Source organism: Schistocerca gregaria, chromosome 2 (genome assembly GCF_023897955.1).
Source record: "Schistocerca gregaria isolate iqSchGreg1 chromosome 2, iqSchGreg1.2, whole genome shotgun sequence".
Lineage (NCBI taxonomy): Eukaryota > Metazoa > Arthropoda > Insecta > Orthoptera > Acrididae > Schistocerca > Schistocerca gregaria.
The window spans coordinates 391,735,654-391,754,702 of NC_064921.1; the positions used below are offsets into that span (position 1 = coordinate 391,735,654).

The following is a 19,049-nucleotide window of genomic DNA, read 5'->3' on the forward strand; positions in this document are numbered from 1 at the left end:
CCTTATTGTTTTTGTTGCCATCGGCCGGTTAATGAATTGGCGAATTACCTTCAACTGTTACCAAGCTCGGATTTTCGACATCTTGGCACATTGCATTGCTTTTTGTAATGAATTTTCAATTATGGCCATATCCTTTTACTCCATTGTGAATAGCTTTTAACAAAATTATGAATAAAATTTTTCAAAATGAAATTTTGTCTGTATCGGTACCTTTCAATTAAAGCAGATTTAGTTGAGTATTCATTAAGGGACCTATTTATTATCTGACACAGTATTATAGAATTTGAATCACTTATCTTTCAGTTTAATGATGACTTTGTGCAAATTTTCGTCTTTTCTGTTGAAATTCACTTTCCATAAAGGATAATAACTGGAAGAAAAAGAGATTATCTATGCCAGAGACACGGCGCCAAGTGCGGCCATAGAAGCACACATCATAGCAGCTTCTTACCTTTACCGCTGAAATAGCATTCCTGGCGTGTCTCGTTTGTAGGCAGAATTTAATTTTAATTCGCTCCTTCAAGTTTTTGAGTCCTAATCCCGTGGACATGTAACAAATACAAAGACAATTTCTTTAGTTTCTTGTGACAATAATGTGAATCATTTATCTCAAAATTTTTTATCTCAAGACTTGAAAGGTCTGTTCATATTTCGCTCTGCGCCATACTTTAAACGGTCGCCACTGAATTGTGACAAGGGCGAGCAGATAATGTAAACGTATTAATAATGGCTCTTTGAATAATTAAAAAAAGTGATTTGGAAAGAATAGTTGAATAAGTAAGGTAATATTTATGAATCTGTACACATATCATGGGTGAAACTTTAATTGTTACCAGCATCAACAGACGTTCAGTATCTATACATTTATGATCAGTATTCATAATTTATGTGACATACTGCTTCACATTAATTTCATTGTGCTTCATCCCTATTATAACAACGCCGATGCAGGATCGCTCCTCCGCTGCTCGCGCAAATTATTCTTGTCTGCTCTGAACCTCCTGATGTAGGATCTCAGCGTGGGCGAAATGATGAACAGACAGGTGTGGTCTATGTGAATATACGAAAAATCGTTGCTTTATCTTTGCTTTCCTATTAAATTTTTATAACACTTTTTAATGTACAGTTGAAATAAACATTTTTAAACAGTACAGGTACGACGGAGCTAATCACACGTCCGCCAGCAGGTGAAGATACAGGAATTAATAAACTGAAGATTCTAGTTTTTCTTCCTTTTTTTCATGCAGATGTATCAAAACATTATTGCAACAAAACAACTAGTTAATTTATCTTTGACACGGTATATAAGTCATTCAGTTTACATATCGCTTACATGTATAAAAGGAAAAGAACGAAACGGAGAAAAAAGATAATTATATGAGTCAGTATATACCGTACGTTAGTTTGGGAGAAACATGTCAGGACTATGGACTGATGTTTCACTGGGGAGATAGTGTTTGGGAAGCCAGTAAAGTGTCAGATGTGGTTCTCCCATGGAGTTGTAGATTATGTAGGTGAGACAAGTAAATTGTACAACAGGGAAGAAATATTTGTGCCCTTCAGGAGAATTAGAAAGGGCATGTTTTGAATCAGGTAGTTTGAAGGGGACAAGAGACAACGGGAGCTGGGTAAAGGTGATAAGTAATAGGCAAAATGATATATCATTTCAAATTCTGGTAAGCAATTGATGGACTTGTTCCATTCAATTTTGATGAAGAAGCTCATGGTCATATAGTAGGAGGAGCAGGAAACAGTCTGGCTAGCAACTTAAAGCATAATATTAATGGTAACCTGGAGGAAACACACAACAGCACACATTTGACTTGTCGTATATCATTATGTACCCCTGTACAATATATGTATCACAGGAGCAATGCATATACAACACAATACATTTATGAAGGGTTTGTGGAGGTTTTACAGCACTATGACCAGCCCTGGTTTATCCGTGTAAACAAAGAGCTGAATGGATTCCTTTCAACTGAAACAAAGTCTCATATCTGTACCATGCCTGTTGCTACAACTGAGAGAGGGGGATAAGCAAATAATGGTGTGCACATTATTACTAGGGGTAAGAAAAGATCAGCTGGGCAACATGCAGAAAGAATAAGGGAGACCACAAGAACAATAGACAAAATTCTGCCATTACTAGAGTTAGAGGAGCACATAAAAGCGTCATTGCAAAAGTCATGAAAAATATATTTTTTTGTCTTGCAAATGGTAATAAATTAAAAAACCGTGAAATATGCAAATGAAAGGTTAGTCAACATGTAAACATTGCATGTAGGAAGGCAGATGAACACACAAACCACCACAAAGATAGAGAACAAGAAGAAAGACGAAAAAAATTTGTCATTGCTAACATATTTTACTGTCAATCGCAACAGTGCACAATAGTACATTACAAACTATGTCCGTTCCTTGGCATAAAGACTCTCAACAAAAATCCACAATAACATGACATGATGTTAGAGGGCAGTCTGTTCCAGGAGAACAATGCGTGGAGAGAGACCACAGTGTGAGCTGAGCAGCCATTCAAGATGGATGTTACCCAACTTGAACAGTGCTCTTACATAAAGATTACAGTTCACTGTGGTAGGAGTGCATGAAAACACTACGAGGAGCTTGTGGTAGCAGTAGGAAATGTTGCTCCACTGTACCAAATGGTTGATTGGTGAGTAAAAGCATTCAGAGATGGCAGTGCTACAACGTTGGACATGCACCAATTCGGGCGACATGTTAGTGTGAATAAGATCGATTCAAGATGTTGTAGTGATTCGAGAATTTTTGTGTAAATTCTAGAACCACTCAGCCTTCTACCGTTTTGAACACACGATATTCTGGATATGAGTGTGGGATGGTAGTATCCTACCTACTGCCCATCACATTTGTGTGTGTAGGTTTAAAATTAGTCACGGGAAGAAAGTAGATGCGGCGGTCGGACGGCACCGACAAGTACCTGTCGGGCAATCCATAGAGGTTTTAGTGAGTGTGTAAGGAGGAACCATAGAGTTTATATGCAGCTCTGTGCTTATTGTGTCATTGACTATTGTTATTAAAACAGGAACTGTTGAACATACAGGAAGTTACATGTCATGTGGAAAGTGAGATTTTTGTTGTCTATGGAGGTCAAATACATCGTTAGTTGACGAAAAGTAAGGTTTGTATGTCTACTTATTTCATAAGTAGAAAGAGTCTAAAAATTCCTGTACCTAGTGTAATTTGATGGAGAAGAACTCAAGAGGGTTTTCAGCAGCCGGCTATTCAGTAAAGAAGAGTGGCTGCAATTTCTCAGTGTCACCTCATAAAGAAGTGGAAGGTGGTTTGGGGGAATAAGCCAATATAACCCAATTCCACACTCATAATTTAAGTCGTCAGAACATCAGAATGGATGCTGCAGGAATTACAGCACCGTACTGGTATTGAGAAGACAACAGTCTTTAAGATTTTACCCACTACAAAGTGGTTTTGCCTCATGCACTGAATGCAGCGGAAAAGTGGACACAGTACAAAACTTGTCATGTGCATCCAGCCCATTATGAGGAGGAGGGAGACAGTATGCTTCGGAAAATCGTCACCATAGATGAATTTTGGGGCAGTGCCTATGAGCCAAAACTGAAACGCCAGTCTGCAGAATGGCATCATCTTGCCACATATAAAGAAATTTGTTTGCAATCTCTCACCTGCCAAGTTAATGGTCATTATTGAATATAACATTAGAGGAGTGACTTTGTGCCATTTCGTCCCATATGGACAAACTGTACTACTGTCCCACTTTCCCACAATGATGTCTAGAATGGGCTATTTGGAAGAAACTTCCTGAATGTCTACACAATGCATTAATTCTTCAGCACAACATGAGTGCCAATAGTGTGTGTGTGTGTGTGTGTGTGTGTGTGTGTGTGTGTGTGTGTGTGCGCGTGCGCGTGTGCAGAATCTGTTCATGCGATGGGTGTGGGACCCATTGGAGCATCAACCATGTTTGCCAGACTTATCACCTTGTGATTATGACCTCATATCAAAACTGAAAGAGCCATTGCATCGAACACTTTTTAGACAAGTGAAGACATCATCACAGCAGTGACATGTGAGATCACATCGAGACCAAGGGTATTCTTGGCAGTGTGTAATGGATTCATTGAGATACTATTTTGAGAGACTCTAAATGTCTAAAGTCTGTTTTCCTGCTGAGTACTATTGTGTATTGTTGGAATTGACAGTAAAACATGTTGGAAATGACAAAATTTGTTTCATCTTGTTTCTCATGCTATATCTTTATGCAGTGTGTGTGGCTCATACCTCTCTCTCTATGTAATGTTTATACGAAAACTAACCTTCCATTTGAACATTTCAGAATTTTTAAATTTCTTACCATTTTCGAGACAAAAAATGGTTGCCTTGATGCGTGTATTTACATTAGAGTAAGGTTACAGACAGACACTGTTCAAAGAAATTAGAACCAGAGTAGGAAAATAATTTATCTACCAGTTTTCAAAAACATAAAATTAATGTGTTTCATTAGAACATTACGGGGCTGAAAAACAAGACAGATGAGCTTCATGTATGCCTATAGAAGATGTGAAAACTTCAGAAGTGATAGATGCTCTGTGCCTCTCTGAACATCATGAAACCACAGTGATGGAGAAGTTAAATATGAGGGATTATAGGTGAGCATCATTTGGGAAAAGTAAGAGTTGCATCATACAAGGGCTACCCATAAAGTAGATTACTTTTTGGAAAAAGTAAGTATAGGGAAGAAAAAGATGTTCCATTCATTAGAAACCAACACCTCAGTTCTACTTTTGAGCATAGTCTCCACACAAATTTAGGCACTTATCATGGTGGTGAACAAGATTTGTAATTCCACTGTCATAAAATTCTACCATCTGCGACTTCAGTCAGTCAGTCATGCCCTCCCACAATTGCACATTATCATCAAAAGTGTTGCAGTGTGGCCAGGTCACAGATGGTAGTCACTGGGTGCAAGATCTAGACTGTACAGCAGATGAGGAAACACCTACTTGAACGCAATGAGTACTTCTCAAGTGCAACTTGCCACGTTTGGTTGGGCATTGTTATGCAAGAACAAAACTTATGAGCTCAACTTTCCTCTATTCTTATTCCAAATTGCCCCTCTTAAGTTTTCCAGAGACTGAAAATACTTCACAGGGTTTATTGTTGTGCCATGTTCAAGAAAATCCTGTTCCCAAAAACAGTACAATGCTTGGTTGTTCAACTCACTTTTAAATGTGAACATTAGTTTGACCGCTTTTACACCTAATGCACCATTGGCACACTCCACCTTTGGTGATTACACTGTTTCTGTACACTTCACACAGTTGGTGATAATTTTCAATCAGTTGATGTTTTTTTGCCTACAGAAACCATATTATTAACCACACTTCACAACTCATGGATTGTCAATTGTGGCAGACATTTAAAACTTATTGAGAAATAATGGGAAACAACAAAGATCACAGTGGCATGGCTGCTTGCTGACTGAGTGGACAATCGCTCACATAACAGTATGGCTATGCTAGCCCTGCCCCCGTTGTTGCTATAGGGGAAAACTTAATGTACGTTCTGGACAGCCCTCGGGTGTAAAGTTGGACACAGTGTCAAAAATACTGAAGCAAATAGCTTTCTTGTATATCAGAACCTAGAAACATGTGCTTGAGTTGTTATTGCAGTGTACCACTCTGGTAACTGTAATAGTCCACAGGTCCCCTCTAGATACCTTTTGTCAATTTATGAGAAATCTGCATGCATTACTGAGCTATCTGTTAGACAAGAAGAAACAGTTCATGGAAATGTCAATTTAGGATTATTAAAAGATGTGCACAGGAAAAATGAATAAAATAATTTTGGTGTATCAGTCTAATTTGAGTAGTCAATTTTTCAATTCATGCACAGCAAAATAAGAGGACAGTGATGGATAACATTTTTATAGGTAGTGCTCAGGCTGAAATGAACAATGTGTACGCAATTGCTAATGGGCTACCTGATTATGATGCACAATTAATGGAAGTAAACAATATGACACCTTACATCCGTGAGACAGGTTCATACAGCGCACTGAAGCTTATTAATGAGAAAAGGATACAGTGTTTTCAGAGTAAGTTTGAAGCTTATTAATGAGAAAAGGATACAGTGTTTTCAGAGTAAGTTAAAAGATTTAGTGTGGGATGAGGAATATACGAAAGAGGAGCTAATGTCAGATTCAAATTTTATTTCATGGTAAATTTTTGTTAATATTTGAAAATTGTGTTTCAAAAAGGTTACCCAGAAGATCCATTAATAAAACAATTAATCTGTAGATAACTAAGGGAATTAAAATCTCGTGTAAGAGGAAGAAGGAATTTGTATAAAGGGCATAGTAATTCAAGAAATGACATTACCTGTGTACTACAGAAAATACAGTAGTATTTTAAGGGAAGTCATTAAACTTTCCACAAGTATGCACATACTGCCAGAAATAAATAATGCAGATAATAAGAATAAAACTATATGGGTTCTTGTCAAATGGGAGACAGGACAGCCAGACAGTGAACAAGATACTATAATGATTACACTAAATGATGATGTTGTGACTGACAATTACAATATGAGTACTTTTAACAAACACTCTTTAAATGCAGCAGCAAAAGCAAAATAAAATAGTTCAGTTGAAGAAGCAAGAGAATATATTAAAAACGGCATTCCACAAAACTTTAAGTGACTAGAATTAGCACCACCATTCTTCTCTGAAATTAACAGAATTCTAAAAAACAAAAGCTCATAAGATATTCATTGAATTTCAAGTAGAATTCTGGAAAGTTATTCTGTAAAGTCCTTGATTATATATGCAATGCATCACTGGCATAAGGAATTTTTCCAGACAGATTAAAATGTGCAATTGTCAAACCCCTTCATAAGAAAGGTGATAAGAAAGACTTGAATAATTATTTCCAATTTCCTTACTGACGTCATTTTCAAAAATATTCCAAAAAATTAGTGTACTCAAGAGTAATATCACATTTAAGTAGAAACAAATTGATTAGTACATCACAGTTTGCACTCCAGAAGGGTTGCTTGACTGCAAAGATCATTTGTACTTTCACTCAAATATTACAAGCCTTAGATAATAATACATCATGATTAGTTATTTTTTGTGTTCTTGCCAAGGCATTGCTTATTTAGATCATGTAATATTCTTAGAAAAACTTGTCTTACGGAACTGATAATTTTTCACACAGCTGGTTTGAATCATACTTGACAGACTGATGTGAAAAATTGTGTTGAAATATTCAAACAATGTTGGAAGGCTAGAAAATTTTAGTGTCAGGGGAGAAATCACAAAAGAAGTTCCACAGGATTCAATTTTAGGTCCACGCCTCCTCATGACCTTACACTTTACATTCACCGACCTGAATTGGTACTTTTTGCAGATGATACTAGTGTCATAATAAATCCCATTAGAGAGAAAGTCACAAAAAAGATTATTAATGATTTTTCAAACTATTATTAAGTGGTTTTCTGTACAACAAATAGAATCATTTCACTAACTGGTGTAGTACTTGAACAGGAGTCAGTAAACAGGGTTAAATGCTTCAAATTTTGGAGTCTACCTCTTGATGAAAACTTTAACTGGAAGGAGTATATTACTGAGCTTTTCAAACAATTAAGTACCACTACTTTTGCTCTTTGTAAAATTGCTCATCTTGGAAGCAAACAAATTAACGTCCCGATATATTCTGCATATTTCTACTCAATAATGTTTTATGGAATAATTTTCTGGGGTAATCCACCACAGAAAAAAAAAAAAAACATATTCAGTGCACAAAAGTGAGCAGTAAGAACAGTATGTGGTGTTCACCCATATTCATCATGTAGTTATCTCTTCGAAGAATTAGGCATTGCAACTGCACCATTACAATACACACATTCGCTAATGAAATTCATCTTCAATAATCCATCAGAATTTGAGAAGAACAGTGATGCCCATAACAACAATACTAGAGGAAAAGGTTACTTTATACTTTATTACTCATTATTAAAACTGTTAAGCCTCTGATTTCACGGTTCAGCTCCAGTCCCAGCTTCCTTAAAAGGCAATGCAGGGTTTGCAGTGGTGCGCCCTATTACTCAGCAACAACGATTATAAAATTTACGATTGTCCCTTCAATCAATATTATAATGCCTTCTGCTGGCTACTTATAGGACCAGACAAACACTTTGATTGGCTAGATAATGTGTGTTTCAGATCAATCATTCTGTGAGCCACATGTTGGACAGGTTCTCCACAACACACTGCAAAGTAGCCCAATTAATTCTCAATAAATTTGCGTATTAATTAGGCTGTGTTCAGAATGAAATCTTCCACCAGAGTGTAAGCCACGCTAACATTCCTGCTTTTGAATGAAGTATAAATTTTTTGATTTACATTTTTCACACTCTTTAGATGTAATCAACTGGCTGTGTGCATTGCAGCATTTGTTTCCTTGTAAATAATTCTTATTTTCTTTTCTTTTCAATATATCAGTCATATTTCATCGATTAAATAGGTGATATGGGCAAATCTTTCAATACAAAATCAGAACATTTCTTGAAGATGTTCCTCCTTTGCAGGCAAATAACTCTTAGTGTAATGTATTTTATTGTCATGAAAGATTTGCAGGTATATATACAATACAGCAGGCATTTCTACTGTTTGTGTACTTAATGAAGCTTGAGACATAAGTGAACCTTAAAACATGTTGTTACATTACAGACCCATAAACTCTTTCATTTATTATTTTTCAATGAGTCAGAGGTCAGCAAAGGTGAACGGCAGGATCGTCTTGCACTCGCAGGCTGTCACTTAAGCTGTGAGAGTGCCTGGCTTAAGATATGTGGCCACTGCCAATAGGGTGTTGCATTGCTAATGCAACAGCACAAGAAAAATATAAACATTTATGTAATATAAAATATTGTATTATACAAATAAAAACAATTAAATTCATGTAAAATCTCTTTTAACATATGACTAATTACTATAACATTGACTCACCTGAATAAGCTTCGGTACAATTACAGCACAGTGTGACGCTTCCAGTTTCGTATCACATTACACAAGCCATATGGCAAGATCCCTGCTTTGCCAGGTACGCTAAAACGTAAGACCCTGGTTTCCTAACTGATTTTTCCTTTCAATATCACCTGACTGCCTGGGATGGCATACTACCCCTGACTATTGAAGAAGAAGAATCCAGGATTATTATTACACTCAAGTGTTGGCCTTATACTGAACAAGCAGTCTGGACCTGTGATACCTGTGTTCAGAATCAGACAGCACTTGTGTAATGTTTGTCACCATCTTCTAAGCCAGAGCACATTGAATGGGATGGATCTTTTCAGGGAGTGATGGGGCTGGTTAAAATATTTTAGCCTATGTCAAATCCCAATGTTGGGTGGTTGGGCAGGTAGTTCAAGACACAGATATGCAAGACAGTATGGGTGATGATACCTCCTTGCCACTGCCAAACCTCCTTGCCTCTGGTCTACCCCTGGTCTGCGGCCATGGCCTGGCAGGGTTGCTACATGGGCACAGGCAGCATATGGTGCTCAATCTCTTACATACCATCCAGTGGCCCAGATTCTGTACACCACCCTGTATTATTGTAAGGGCTCCGATGCCTGAGCCCACGAATTTCCCCATTTTTATAGGTAGCCTCAGGATACTGCCACCAGACAATAAGGTGTCAAATGTTCAAATCATATCCTGTGGGGGGATGACTGGATCACCCACTGGAATCAGGTGTGCTGCACAGAACATAAACTACCTCCCTACTCAGTACAGTGCCATCCAATGAACAGCAACATGTTTCACTACTCATTTATCACTGCACCATATGGCATACATAGACCGTGCCCTCCACATCATTGCCTGCTGACCTCTACCATTATAACCTCCATCCAGGTCATCATTCTCCTGCACAGTGCCAACTGGGGTCTTCTACAACTGAGTATAGACCCCCACAGAGGTGGAATTTTGTCCTACAGCCACATCGTATCCTCCTCTCTATCATACTGCTCACTCTCCCTGGTTCCTTGGTGGTGGACACTGGCACCTCTTCTTCCCATGTGCTGCTAGCCCAGACCATGCCCCAGATGATTGGGATTAATATTGTGGACTCACACACATAGTACCTGTTTCACCTGCTAGGACACTAACCATCACATAAAAAGAGCAGATCTAGTTCCATTATTAAAAAAAAAAAAAAAAAAAAAAAAAAAAAAAAAAAAAAAACTTGGAGCTAGCTGACCAGGTCAGACTGCTGCCGATTCTTCAGTTTAATAGTTTACATCATAACTGTATGCTAGCTAGCTCATGTGTTTGCATTTTTCATCAGATATTACTCAACTATTTACAACCATCTTGGATGTTGCAGTTTCTTTGAAAGTTCACAATCTTGACTGGGTTGTAGCTCTGCTGTGCTCATAATCTGTGTTATCTGTAGAGATACAAAAATGAAAAATGTGTTGCACTGATTAATATTTTATGACTGAGTGGATAGATGATCTCAATAACAAAAATTTAATTTGTTCCATCGGAGTACTCACTCTTAATTCTTGTTCATGAAAGAGAATATTAAGCTTTTATTGTGTACATTACTGTTAAAATGTATATGAATTCCTTGACACACAAACTCTTGTTTTTCTACAGGTTTCTGAACTACCGAAATATGCAGCTGACTCACCTAAGAAATTAACTTTTGACCAAAAGTGCTCATAACTCCAACAGTCCTTTTTCCTAAACTTGTGACGAGAGGGAGCTTTGGTAATGGGAAATAACAGGACATAATGTGGTCAACATTTGTCAACAGACAGCTGATCTAGAAATCCTAACAGATAGCAGGTGACTAAAAAAAGTGGGCAGCGACAATGTTTCACTGTGTGGTCTCACAAATATGAACAATTAATTCATGGAAAGAATATATTATTTGCTAAGTACGTACAAATACTAGGGTGAATAAAACAGAAAGAAACTTCCACATGGGAAAAATATATTAAAAATAAAGATTCCAAGACTTACCAAGCGGGAAAGCGCCGGCAGACAGGCACATGAACAAAACACACAAACACACACACAGAATTACAAGCTTTCGCAACTGGCAGTTGCTTCGTCAGGAAGGAAGGAAGGAGAGGGAAAAATGAAAGGGTGTGGGTTTTAAGGGAGAGGGTAAGGAGTCATTCCAATCCCGGGAGCGGAAAGACTTCCCTTAGGGGAAAAAAAAAAGGACAGGTATACACTCGCGCACACACACACACACATATCCATCCGCACATACACAGACACAAGCAGACATCTTTGTCTGTGTATGTGTATGTGCTGCTTGTGTCTGTGTATGTGCGGATGGATATGTGTGTGTGTGTGTGCGCGCGAGTGTATACCTGTCCTTTTTTTTTCCCCTAAGGGAAGTCTTTCCGCTCCCGGGATTGGAATGACTCCTTACCCTCTCCCTTAAAACCCACACCCTTTCATTTTTCCCTCTCCTTCCTTCCTTCCTGACGAAGCAACTGCCAGTTGCGAAAGCTTGTAATTCTGTGTGTGTGTTTGTGTGTTTTGTTCATGTGCCTGTCTGCCGGCGCTTTCCCGCTTGGTAAGTCTTGGAATCTTTATTTCAAATACTAGGGTGAGACGTATATAACAATGACCAAAATAAAAACCAAGAATTATTTCACATAAAGACTTATAAATGCTGAGTAATATACAAAACCTAATACCTAAGTACAGTTGCAGCAAATGAGAAGAAGTTTTATATAAACAAACTGAGCAAAGCGAAGTAATTACACAGCAGAGCTATGCGTGTTGGTAATACTGTTTTCAGATTTCTGAGGTACACTTCTAATATGATATAGTTTCTGTTCCTCTTCTGTTATTGGAACAGGCGCTCCTGACATGTAATCCTTACCATCAATGCCTTTTGGAAAAGCAATTACATCCCGAATGCTTGATGTATGACACAGCAATGACATTAGCCGATCGATACCTTTAAAAGAGTAAAATACAGTAAGCAAAGATTTACACAATAATCTGCTTACAAGTGCAAGTATTCACACAAAAGTCTGCTTATAAAATTGTACAATGACAGCAAAGATAAATATTACCTATTAACATTACTATCGCCAATTCCTAGATGCAGTGTCTATGTATTAATAAAATGGAAGATTCAAGTTAACATATCCAGAGTGAACAAGTGGCACTACTGTGAATACTATCAATCATTTATAGATCTCTACATATTGCTGATTTACAAAGTTTATCTTGATTATAATAGTGTATGGTGCCAACGAATGTACTACTGTGGAAAAAGTGCAAATTCGAAATGAACCACATGGAAACCATACTCGCACATACCTATAAATTTTAGCAACCTTTATTGATAGGAGAAGCCATCAACTACACTAATGACACTGTATCAATCGAAAACCCAATTTACATTAAGGTAAGGCAACTGAATTACTAATGATTGACAACTGTTCACATTTTTTTATCCAAAGTTGGATGGACTCTGGTATATCGAGTAAAAATATTGAAGAGAAAACACTGTTGGAAGGACTCAAACTTACGGGTACAAATTTCTGGACCGGTGAATAAATTTCATGGAATTCACTAATGAGGTGATTTTATCAATTACCCTTCTTCAGTTTCTTTCATACTTAGAAGAGCATTTGAAAATTAATGGCTGGACGTCAGTTTCTTAGAGCAGTATGATGCACTTCTGAAAAATGCTAAATGCTAAAAAATCAACTCTGAAGATTTGTGTGTGCTGTTGAGTATGAAAAATTTAAATCATATTGACACAGCCCTCCATAACGGTGTGCATAACTTAATAGTCTTGTAATAAAAAGGTTGATGGTCTGATTCTCACTACATGCATTTAATTTTTTTTAAAAAAAGAGTTTTAATGTTACTTTATTGCATACTCACCAGTTTCTTGAAGGTTTCAATTGCTCTCTCTGCAAGTAGTTCTTTTGTGTCCTCATTAACATTTCATAATAGGCAAAGAGCATTATTTCTCCATGGCTCACACCATTGCAAAAATGACTGATATGTATTAGGAACAATATTGGTCCTAATTTGCCACCCCTAGGAATTCCAATAACGTACTACTGTATTTTGATTCTGATAAATGTTTAACTACAAGTGCAGCCTTGTTTGAGATTTGCATTTTTATTCATTATACCTTATCTGTTAGGTATAATTAGAACCAGCCATTAGCTACACCTCTTATCCATAATGATTCTATTTTATTTAATGTAACCTTATAGTCAGCAGTATAAAAAGCTTTAAAATATCTACGAATATGCCTGTAACACAATCTGCCTTGTCAACATCATCAAGTACTGCTTTTATGAAGTAATAAACTATTTGCAAACAATGTGAATAAACTTTTTTTTCCAAACATTGTAGAGAAATGATTTAAAAAAATCTTCCAGACAAATAAGTATTCACCCAGTACAATGATATTATTACCACCCACAGAGCATAAAGTGAATAAAACTGCAAAAAACATAAAAATGAAATGTCAGCAAGCCTGAATGAAGTGTCAATCTGTGTACTGAAACTACACATACAAAGCTTATAAGCTCTCATAACAAATATAATAAAAGAGCCATTCACATCAGAGAACATCCCAGTGTATTTAAAACAGACAAGAGTTGTGCCTCTGTTAAAGAAAGGCAATGCAGAAGACATAGAAAAATACAGACATATTTTGTGCTGTCATTATTCTCAAAAACCTACATTTATATCTATAGCCACATATACTCCGCAAACCATCGTATAAGGCATGGCAGAGGGAACCTAGTATTGCTACTAATCATTTCCTTTCCTGTTCCACTCTCAAATGGAGCGAGGGAAAAATACTTGCATATATGCCTCCATATGAGTACCAATTTTTCTTTTCTTACCTTAGTGGTTCTTACGTGAAATGTACGCTGACGGTTGAAGAATAGTTTGGCAATCAGTTTCAAATGCCGTACTGAAGAACTACACCCTTCCCTACTACTGTTCTTATGTGCTAGTTCCATGTATGTTTTTTTGCAGCTTTATACCTAGATATTCAAATGATGTGACTGCCCTGCCAAGCAGTGTTGTATTTGAAAATTACAGAATTGTTTTTTCCTATTCATCTGCATTAACTTACATTTTTCTACATTTAGAACAAGCTCCTATGTACAGTTTAAAGAGAGAGAGAGAACAGGAGCAGTCTCAGAAACTTAACTGCTAACTTTAAAACTCTTACCTAATGCAATGCCGCCATGTGGTGGACATCCGCTCTGTAGAGCATCGATAAGGTGGTGAAGAGAGTTCGGTTCGATTTGTAGAATGTTCTTAAGAATAAAAGTCTGCAGCGCTGCATCATGGATACGAATGGAACCTCCACCAACTTCACAGCCATTGATGACTAAGTCATAATGTAGTCCACGGACCTTAGAATGAGAGAAAAACTTGACACCTCTATTTTTGTGTTATGCAAAAGATTCAAACTATTAAGCAAATTGTAAAACACAGTAAGTCATGTTATTGAAGTTTGCAGCAAGAAACATAACACACTTGACAACAAACCTTTAAAGGCTCCATTTCCAACAAAGGAAGGTCATCTGGATGTGGTTGTGTAAATGGGTGATGTGCTGACACTACACTTCCCTGCATATCTCCTTCCAAAAATAGTGGAAAGTCTACAACCCACAAAGGACTAAATTTTTTTGTTGTGTATCCTTCAGCACCTTCAGCTGTCAAGTGAGCTATGAACTCTTCTCGAATTTTCCCTAATGCTGGCAGCTGAAAATTAAAATTTCTAATAGGTGAAATTAAAAACAATTATAATCATGACAAACTCTTATTTCTACAAAAATATACTGCCTCACAAAAAAAAGTGAAGTATCCAGAAGGGGAAGAGGGGACAAAATTAAACTTCATGGGTTGAAAGAGTATATGATGTTATTTCAGTGATTACACTGTTGAGTCAGATTTACGAAGAACCTCACAGTATTATCCCACGTATCACTATTACATCACATCCCCTCTGGTATGAATGCATGCACTGACGCAGATAGAAAGGGTGTCAATATAGCCAATGTATTCTCTCCAATTTATATATTTACTTTTTTTTTTCACAGAACCATCACAGTGATGGTTTTTGCAATAGTCAGAAATAATAGCACAATTGTAATTACACTTACAAAATATGTTATACACTGCAGCTGTTGTATCTTATTTCTATTTTATACATTTATTACATTACAGCTGATATGCTAATGGTTCATGTTACAATCAGTCTCTTACAATTCACTGAATCAATATAGATTAGATTAGATTAATACTTGTTCCATGGATCATGAATACGACACTTCGTAATGATGTGGAATGTGTTAGGTTAATGAAAGATGTCTGTACACGATATTACATTACACAAAATATTGCATGACACTAATGTTTCAGTTAGTCCCCCCCCCCCCCCCCCCCTTATTTATATCTAAAAATTCTGCCAATGAGTAGAAGGAGTTGTCATCTAGAAATCCTTTTAATTTAATTTTAAATGTTGGTTGACTATCTGTCAGGCTTTTGATGCTGTTTGGTAGGTGACCAAAGACTTTTGAGGCAGCATAATTTACCCCTTTCTGTGCCAAAGTCAGATTTAACCCTGCATAGTGAAGATCATCCTTTCTCCTGGTATTATAGCTATACACACTGCTATTACTTTTGAACTGGGTTGGATTATTAACAACAAATTTCATAAGTGAATATATATACTGTGAGGTTACTGTGACGATCCCTAGATTCTTAAATAGATGTCTGCAGGATGACCGTGGGTGGTGTGATATTCGCTATTTTTGACTTCATTAATTTTTGACTTCATTAAAACAGCAAATACGAGTAGTTAATACTTTCAGCCAGAAGGCAAATGCTTGTTTATAAATAATGATTAATGTACAATAAGGCGTCACATAGCGACGGTGGAATTTTCTAAATAATGTAATTCGTCGTCTTTGGGCGGCAATATAAACAAAAAAATACGGATAGATATGCGATCCTTCACTATTTTGTTCGCTGGAGAACAAATGAAGCCTTGAGTGCTAAAAGCCTTGTACTGTTTTTTCTTAAGTAAGACAAATGCAGATTTGTGGCGGTCTGATCTAATTTTTTACTAAATAAATAAAAACGTGTTCCGTCTAAGTTTGAGTGAAGTGTAAGAAGAACTGTTGTAACTTATCGTGACGACGCATGGGTGACTCAAAAGGACAATGGATATATAAAAGAGCGCTCGATGGACGTGATGCGGACATAAAAATCTACCGGCATTGTAGTACTAAGCTTAAGGTACAATATATGTTTTAGCTATAATAAATATTTGTTCTGGGAATACTGAATCATTTAGCAGTGCTCATTCCTATCATCTCTTCAGTACTATTTTAATTTTAATTATGCATTTTGCTAAGATTACAGACACCAAGATCAGCAGTCCAATGTGCGTGTTACATTGATAAAAAAAAACTGTTTTATCGTCATCTTGCATCAGCTTTAATATTGAATTTCCCTTTTGTGTGATGTTACAGTTGTTTTTGCGCCCTTAAGAACTTTCTGGTCGCTTAGGAAATAGTTTTGTCATAACAATAACTTCACAACCGGGTATGATTGTACCTACTATCATGAAGTAATTAGAAAGACGATAATGCAATTTCTTAATCAATAGCATGCTAGCTGTGACTGCTTCAAGCCACGCGAAATTGCAAATAAAAACTATTCACATTTCATAATGCAATAGTTTATGACAATGGTCAAGCCATGATTCTTACGCCAATTGTGATTGATAAAACAGTAAGCAAAATCTCAAATTCAAAATTTTCCATTGAATAACAAACTCACTTTTATTTTGTAACATCACAGTGGGCTCCAGCAATTATTCTGATTACACGTTTTTGAGCAATGAATACGTTTCTACTCAACGATGAATTACCCGAGAATATGATGCCATACGAAAGCAGTGAATGAAAGTAGGCATAGTAGGCTGATTTACTGAGATTCTTATCACCAAAATTTGCAATAACCCTAATAGCATATGTAGCTGAACTCAGACGTTTCAGCACGCCATCAATGTGTTGCTTCCAGTTTAACCTCTCATCAATGGACACACCTAAAAATTTTGAAAATTCTACCCTAGCTACAGACTTCTGTTCAAAGTCTATATTTATTACTGGAGTTGTGCCATTTACTGTACGGAACTGTATATACTGTGTTTTATCAAAATTTAAAGAGAGTCCGTTTGCTGAGAACTACTTAATAATTTTGTGGAAAACATCATTTACAATTACATCATTTAGTTCTTGGTTTTTGGATGTTATTACTATACTTGTATCATCAGCAAAAAGAACTAACTTTGTATCTTCATCAACATGGAATTGTAAGTCATTAATGTATATCAAGAACAGTAAAGGACCTAAGACCAAACTCTGTGGGATCCCATACTTGATAGCCCCCCAGTTTGAGGAATTAGCTGTTGTTTAACATTACATGAACCACTTATTTCAACTTTCTGCATTCTTCCAGTTAAGTATGAATTAAACCATTTGTGCACTGCCCCCCTCAAACCATAATGATTTAGCTTATCTAAAAGAATTCCATGATTTACGCAATCAAAGGCCTTTGAGAGACCACAAAAAATACTAATGGGTGATGTCCGCTTATTCAGAGGATTTAATATTTGATCAGTGAAAGTGTATATAGCATTTTCTGTTGAAAAGCCTTTCTGAAAACCAAACTGACATTTTGATAGTACTTTATTTTTACAAATATGGGAGGCTACTCTTGAATACATTACTGCCTCAAAAAAATTTTATAGAGCTGTCAGAAGAGAGATTGGGCGATAGTTGTTGACATCTGACGTATCCCCCTTTTTATGCAATGGTTTTACAATGGCATATTTCAGTCTATCGGGAAAACACCCTGCTCCAAAGAGCTATTACATACGTGGCTGAGAATCCTACTTATCTGTGGGGAACAAGCTTTAAGTATCTTGCTGGAAATGCCATCAATGCCGTAAGAGCTTTTACTTTTCAGTGAGTTTATTATTTTACTGATTTCAGAGGGAGAGGTTGGTGGAAATACAGTTGTTTCAAACTGCACAAGTATGGCCTCTCCTATTAGAAGCCTTGCCTCTTCTAGTGAAGATCTAGATCCTATTTTCTCCACAACATTTAAAAAATGATTATTGAAAATATTTCCAATTTCTGATTGTTTGTTAGTACACTTGTCATTCAGTTTTATGACACTAAAGTCTTCCTGTGCTCTTGGTTGCCCTGTTTCCCTTTCAATAATGTTCCAAATTGCTTTAATTTTATTATCAGAGTTACTGATCTCAGACATGATACACATGCTTCTGGACTTTTTAATAACTTTTCTTAGTACCGCACAATAGTTTTTATAATATTGAACAATTTTGGGGTCAGTACATTTCTCTTTTACGGTTGCAAAATATTCTTATTCCTTTAGTTAGCCAAGGTTTTTTATATGTTTTTTTGGAATTATGTTTAACTATTTTCTTGGGAAAACAATTTTCAGATACCCTTAAAAATGTATCGTGAAATAAGTTATATTTCAAGTTTGCATCGGGTTCCATATACACTTCATCCCAGTCTAGCTGCTTTAGGCTTTCCCTAAAGTTTGCAGTATTTATATTGTTCATTGAATGCACTGCTTTGAAATTCTGATTTGATATACTGCATGGAGCTATGTCATGTACTGTAACTAGCTGTGCATCATGATCTGAAAGACCATTCTCAACTGGATAAGCATTTATGTCCTTAAACTTATCTTGGTCTATAAAAAAGTTATCTATCAACATCCTGATGTTCTTTGTTATCCGAGTAGGAAACTCAATGACGGAGCTCAAATTGAAAGAACTGATTAATACTACAAGGTCATTCTTCCTATTACACTCTTTCAGGGAATCAACACTGAAATCCCCACAAATGATAATTTGCTAAACATTTTTCTATCAGAAAAGACTTTAATTCTGTGTTAC

The 19,049-nt window shown here is 36.5% G+C and overlaps 1 protein-coding gene across 3 annotated transcripts in view; it reads right to left on the minus strand.

Moving 5' to 3' along the window:
- Nucleotides 1-11,643: 11,643 nt before the first annotated feature.
- Nucleotides 11,644-19,049, minus strand: part of LOC126321593 (aspartate--tRNA ligase, mitochondrial-like) — a 146,225-nt gene continuing 138,819 nt past the window's right edge. For all 3 annotated transcript variants that reach the window (XM_049994200.1, XM_049994199.1, XM_049994198.1), the window contains 3 exons: nucleotides 14,594-14,809; nucleotides 14,271-14,457; nucleotides 11,644-12,011 (listed from right to left, as the gene is read on the minus strand). In XM_049994200.1, the coding sequence (XP_049850157.1) occupies nucleotides 11,809-12,011; nucleotides 14,271-14,457; nucleotides 14,594-14,809 (606 nt within the window). In that variant the 3' untranslated portion in view covers nucleotides 11,644-11,808. The remainder of the gene's footprint in view (nucleotides 12,012-14,270; nucleotides 14,458-14,593; nucleotides 14,810-19,049) is intronic.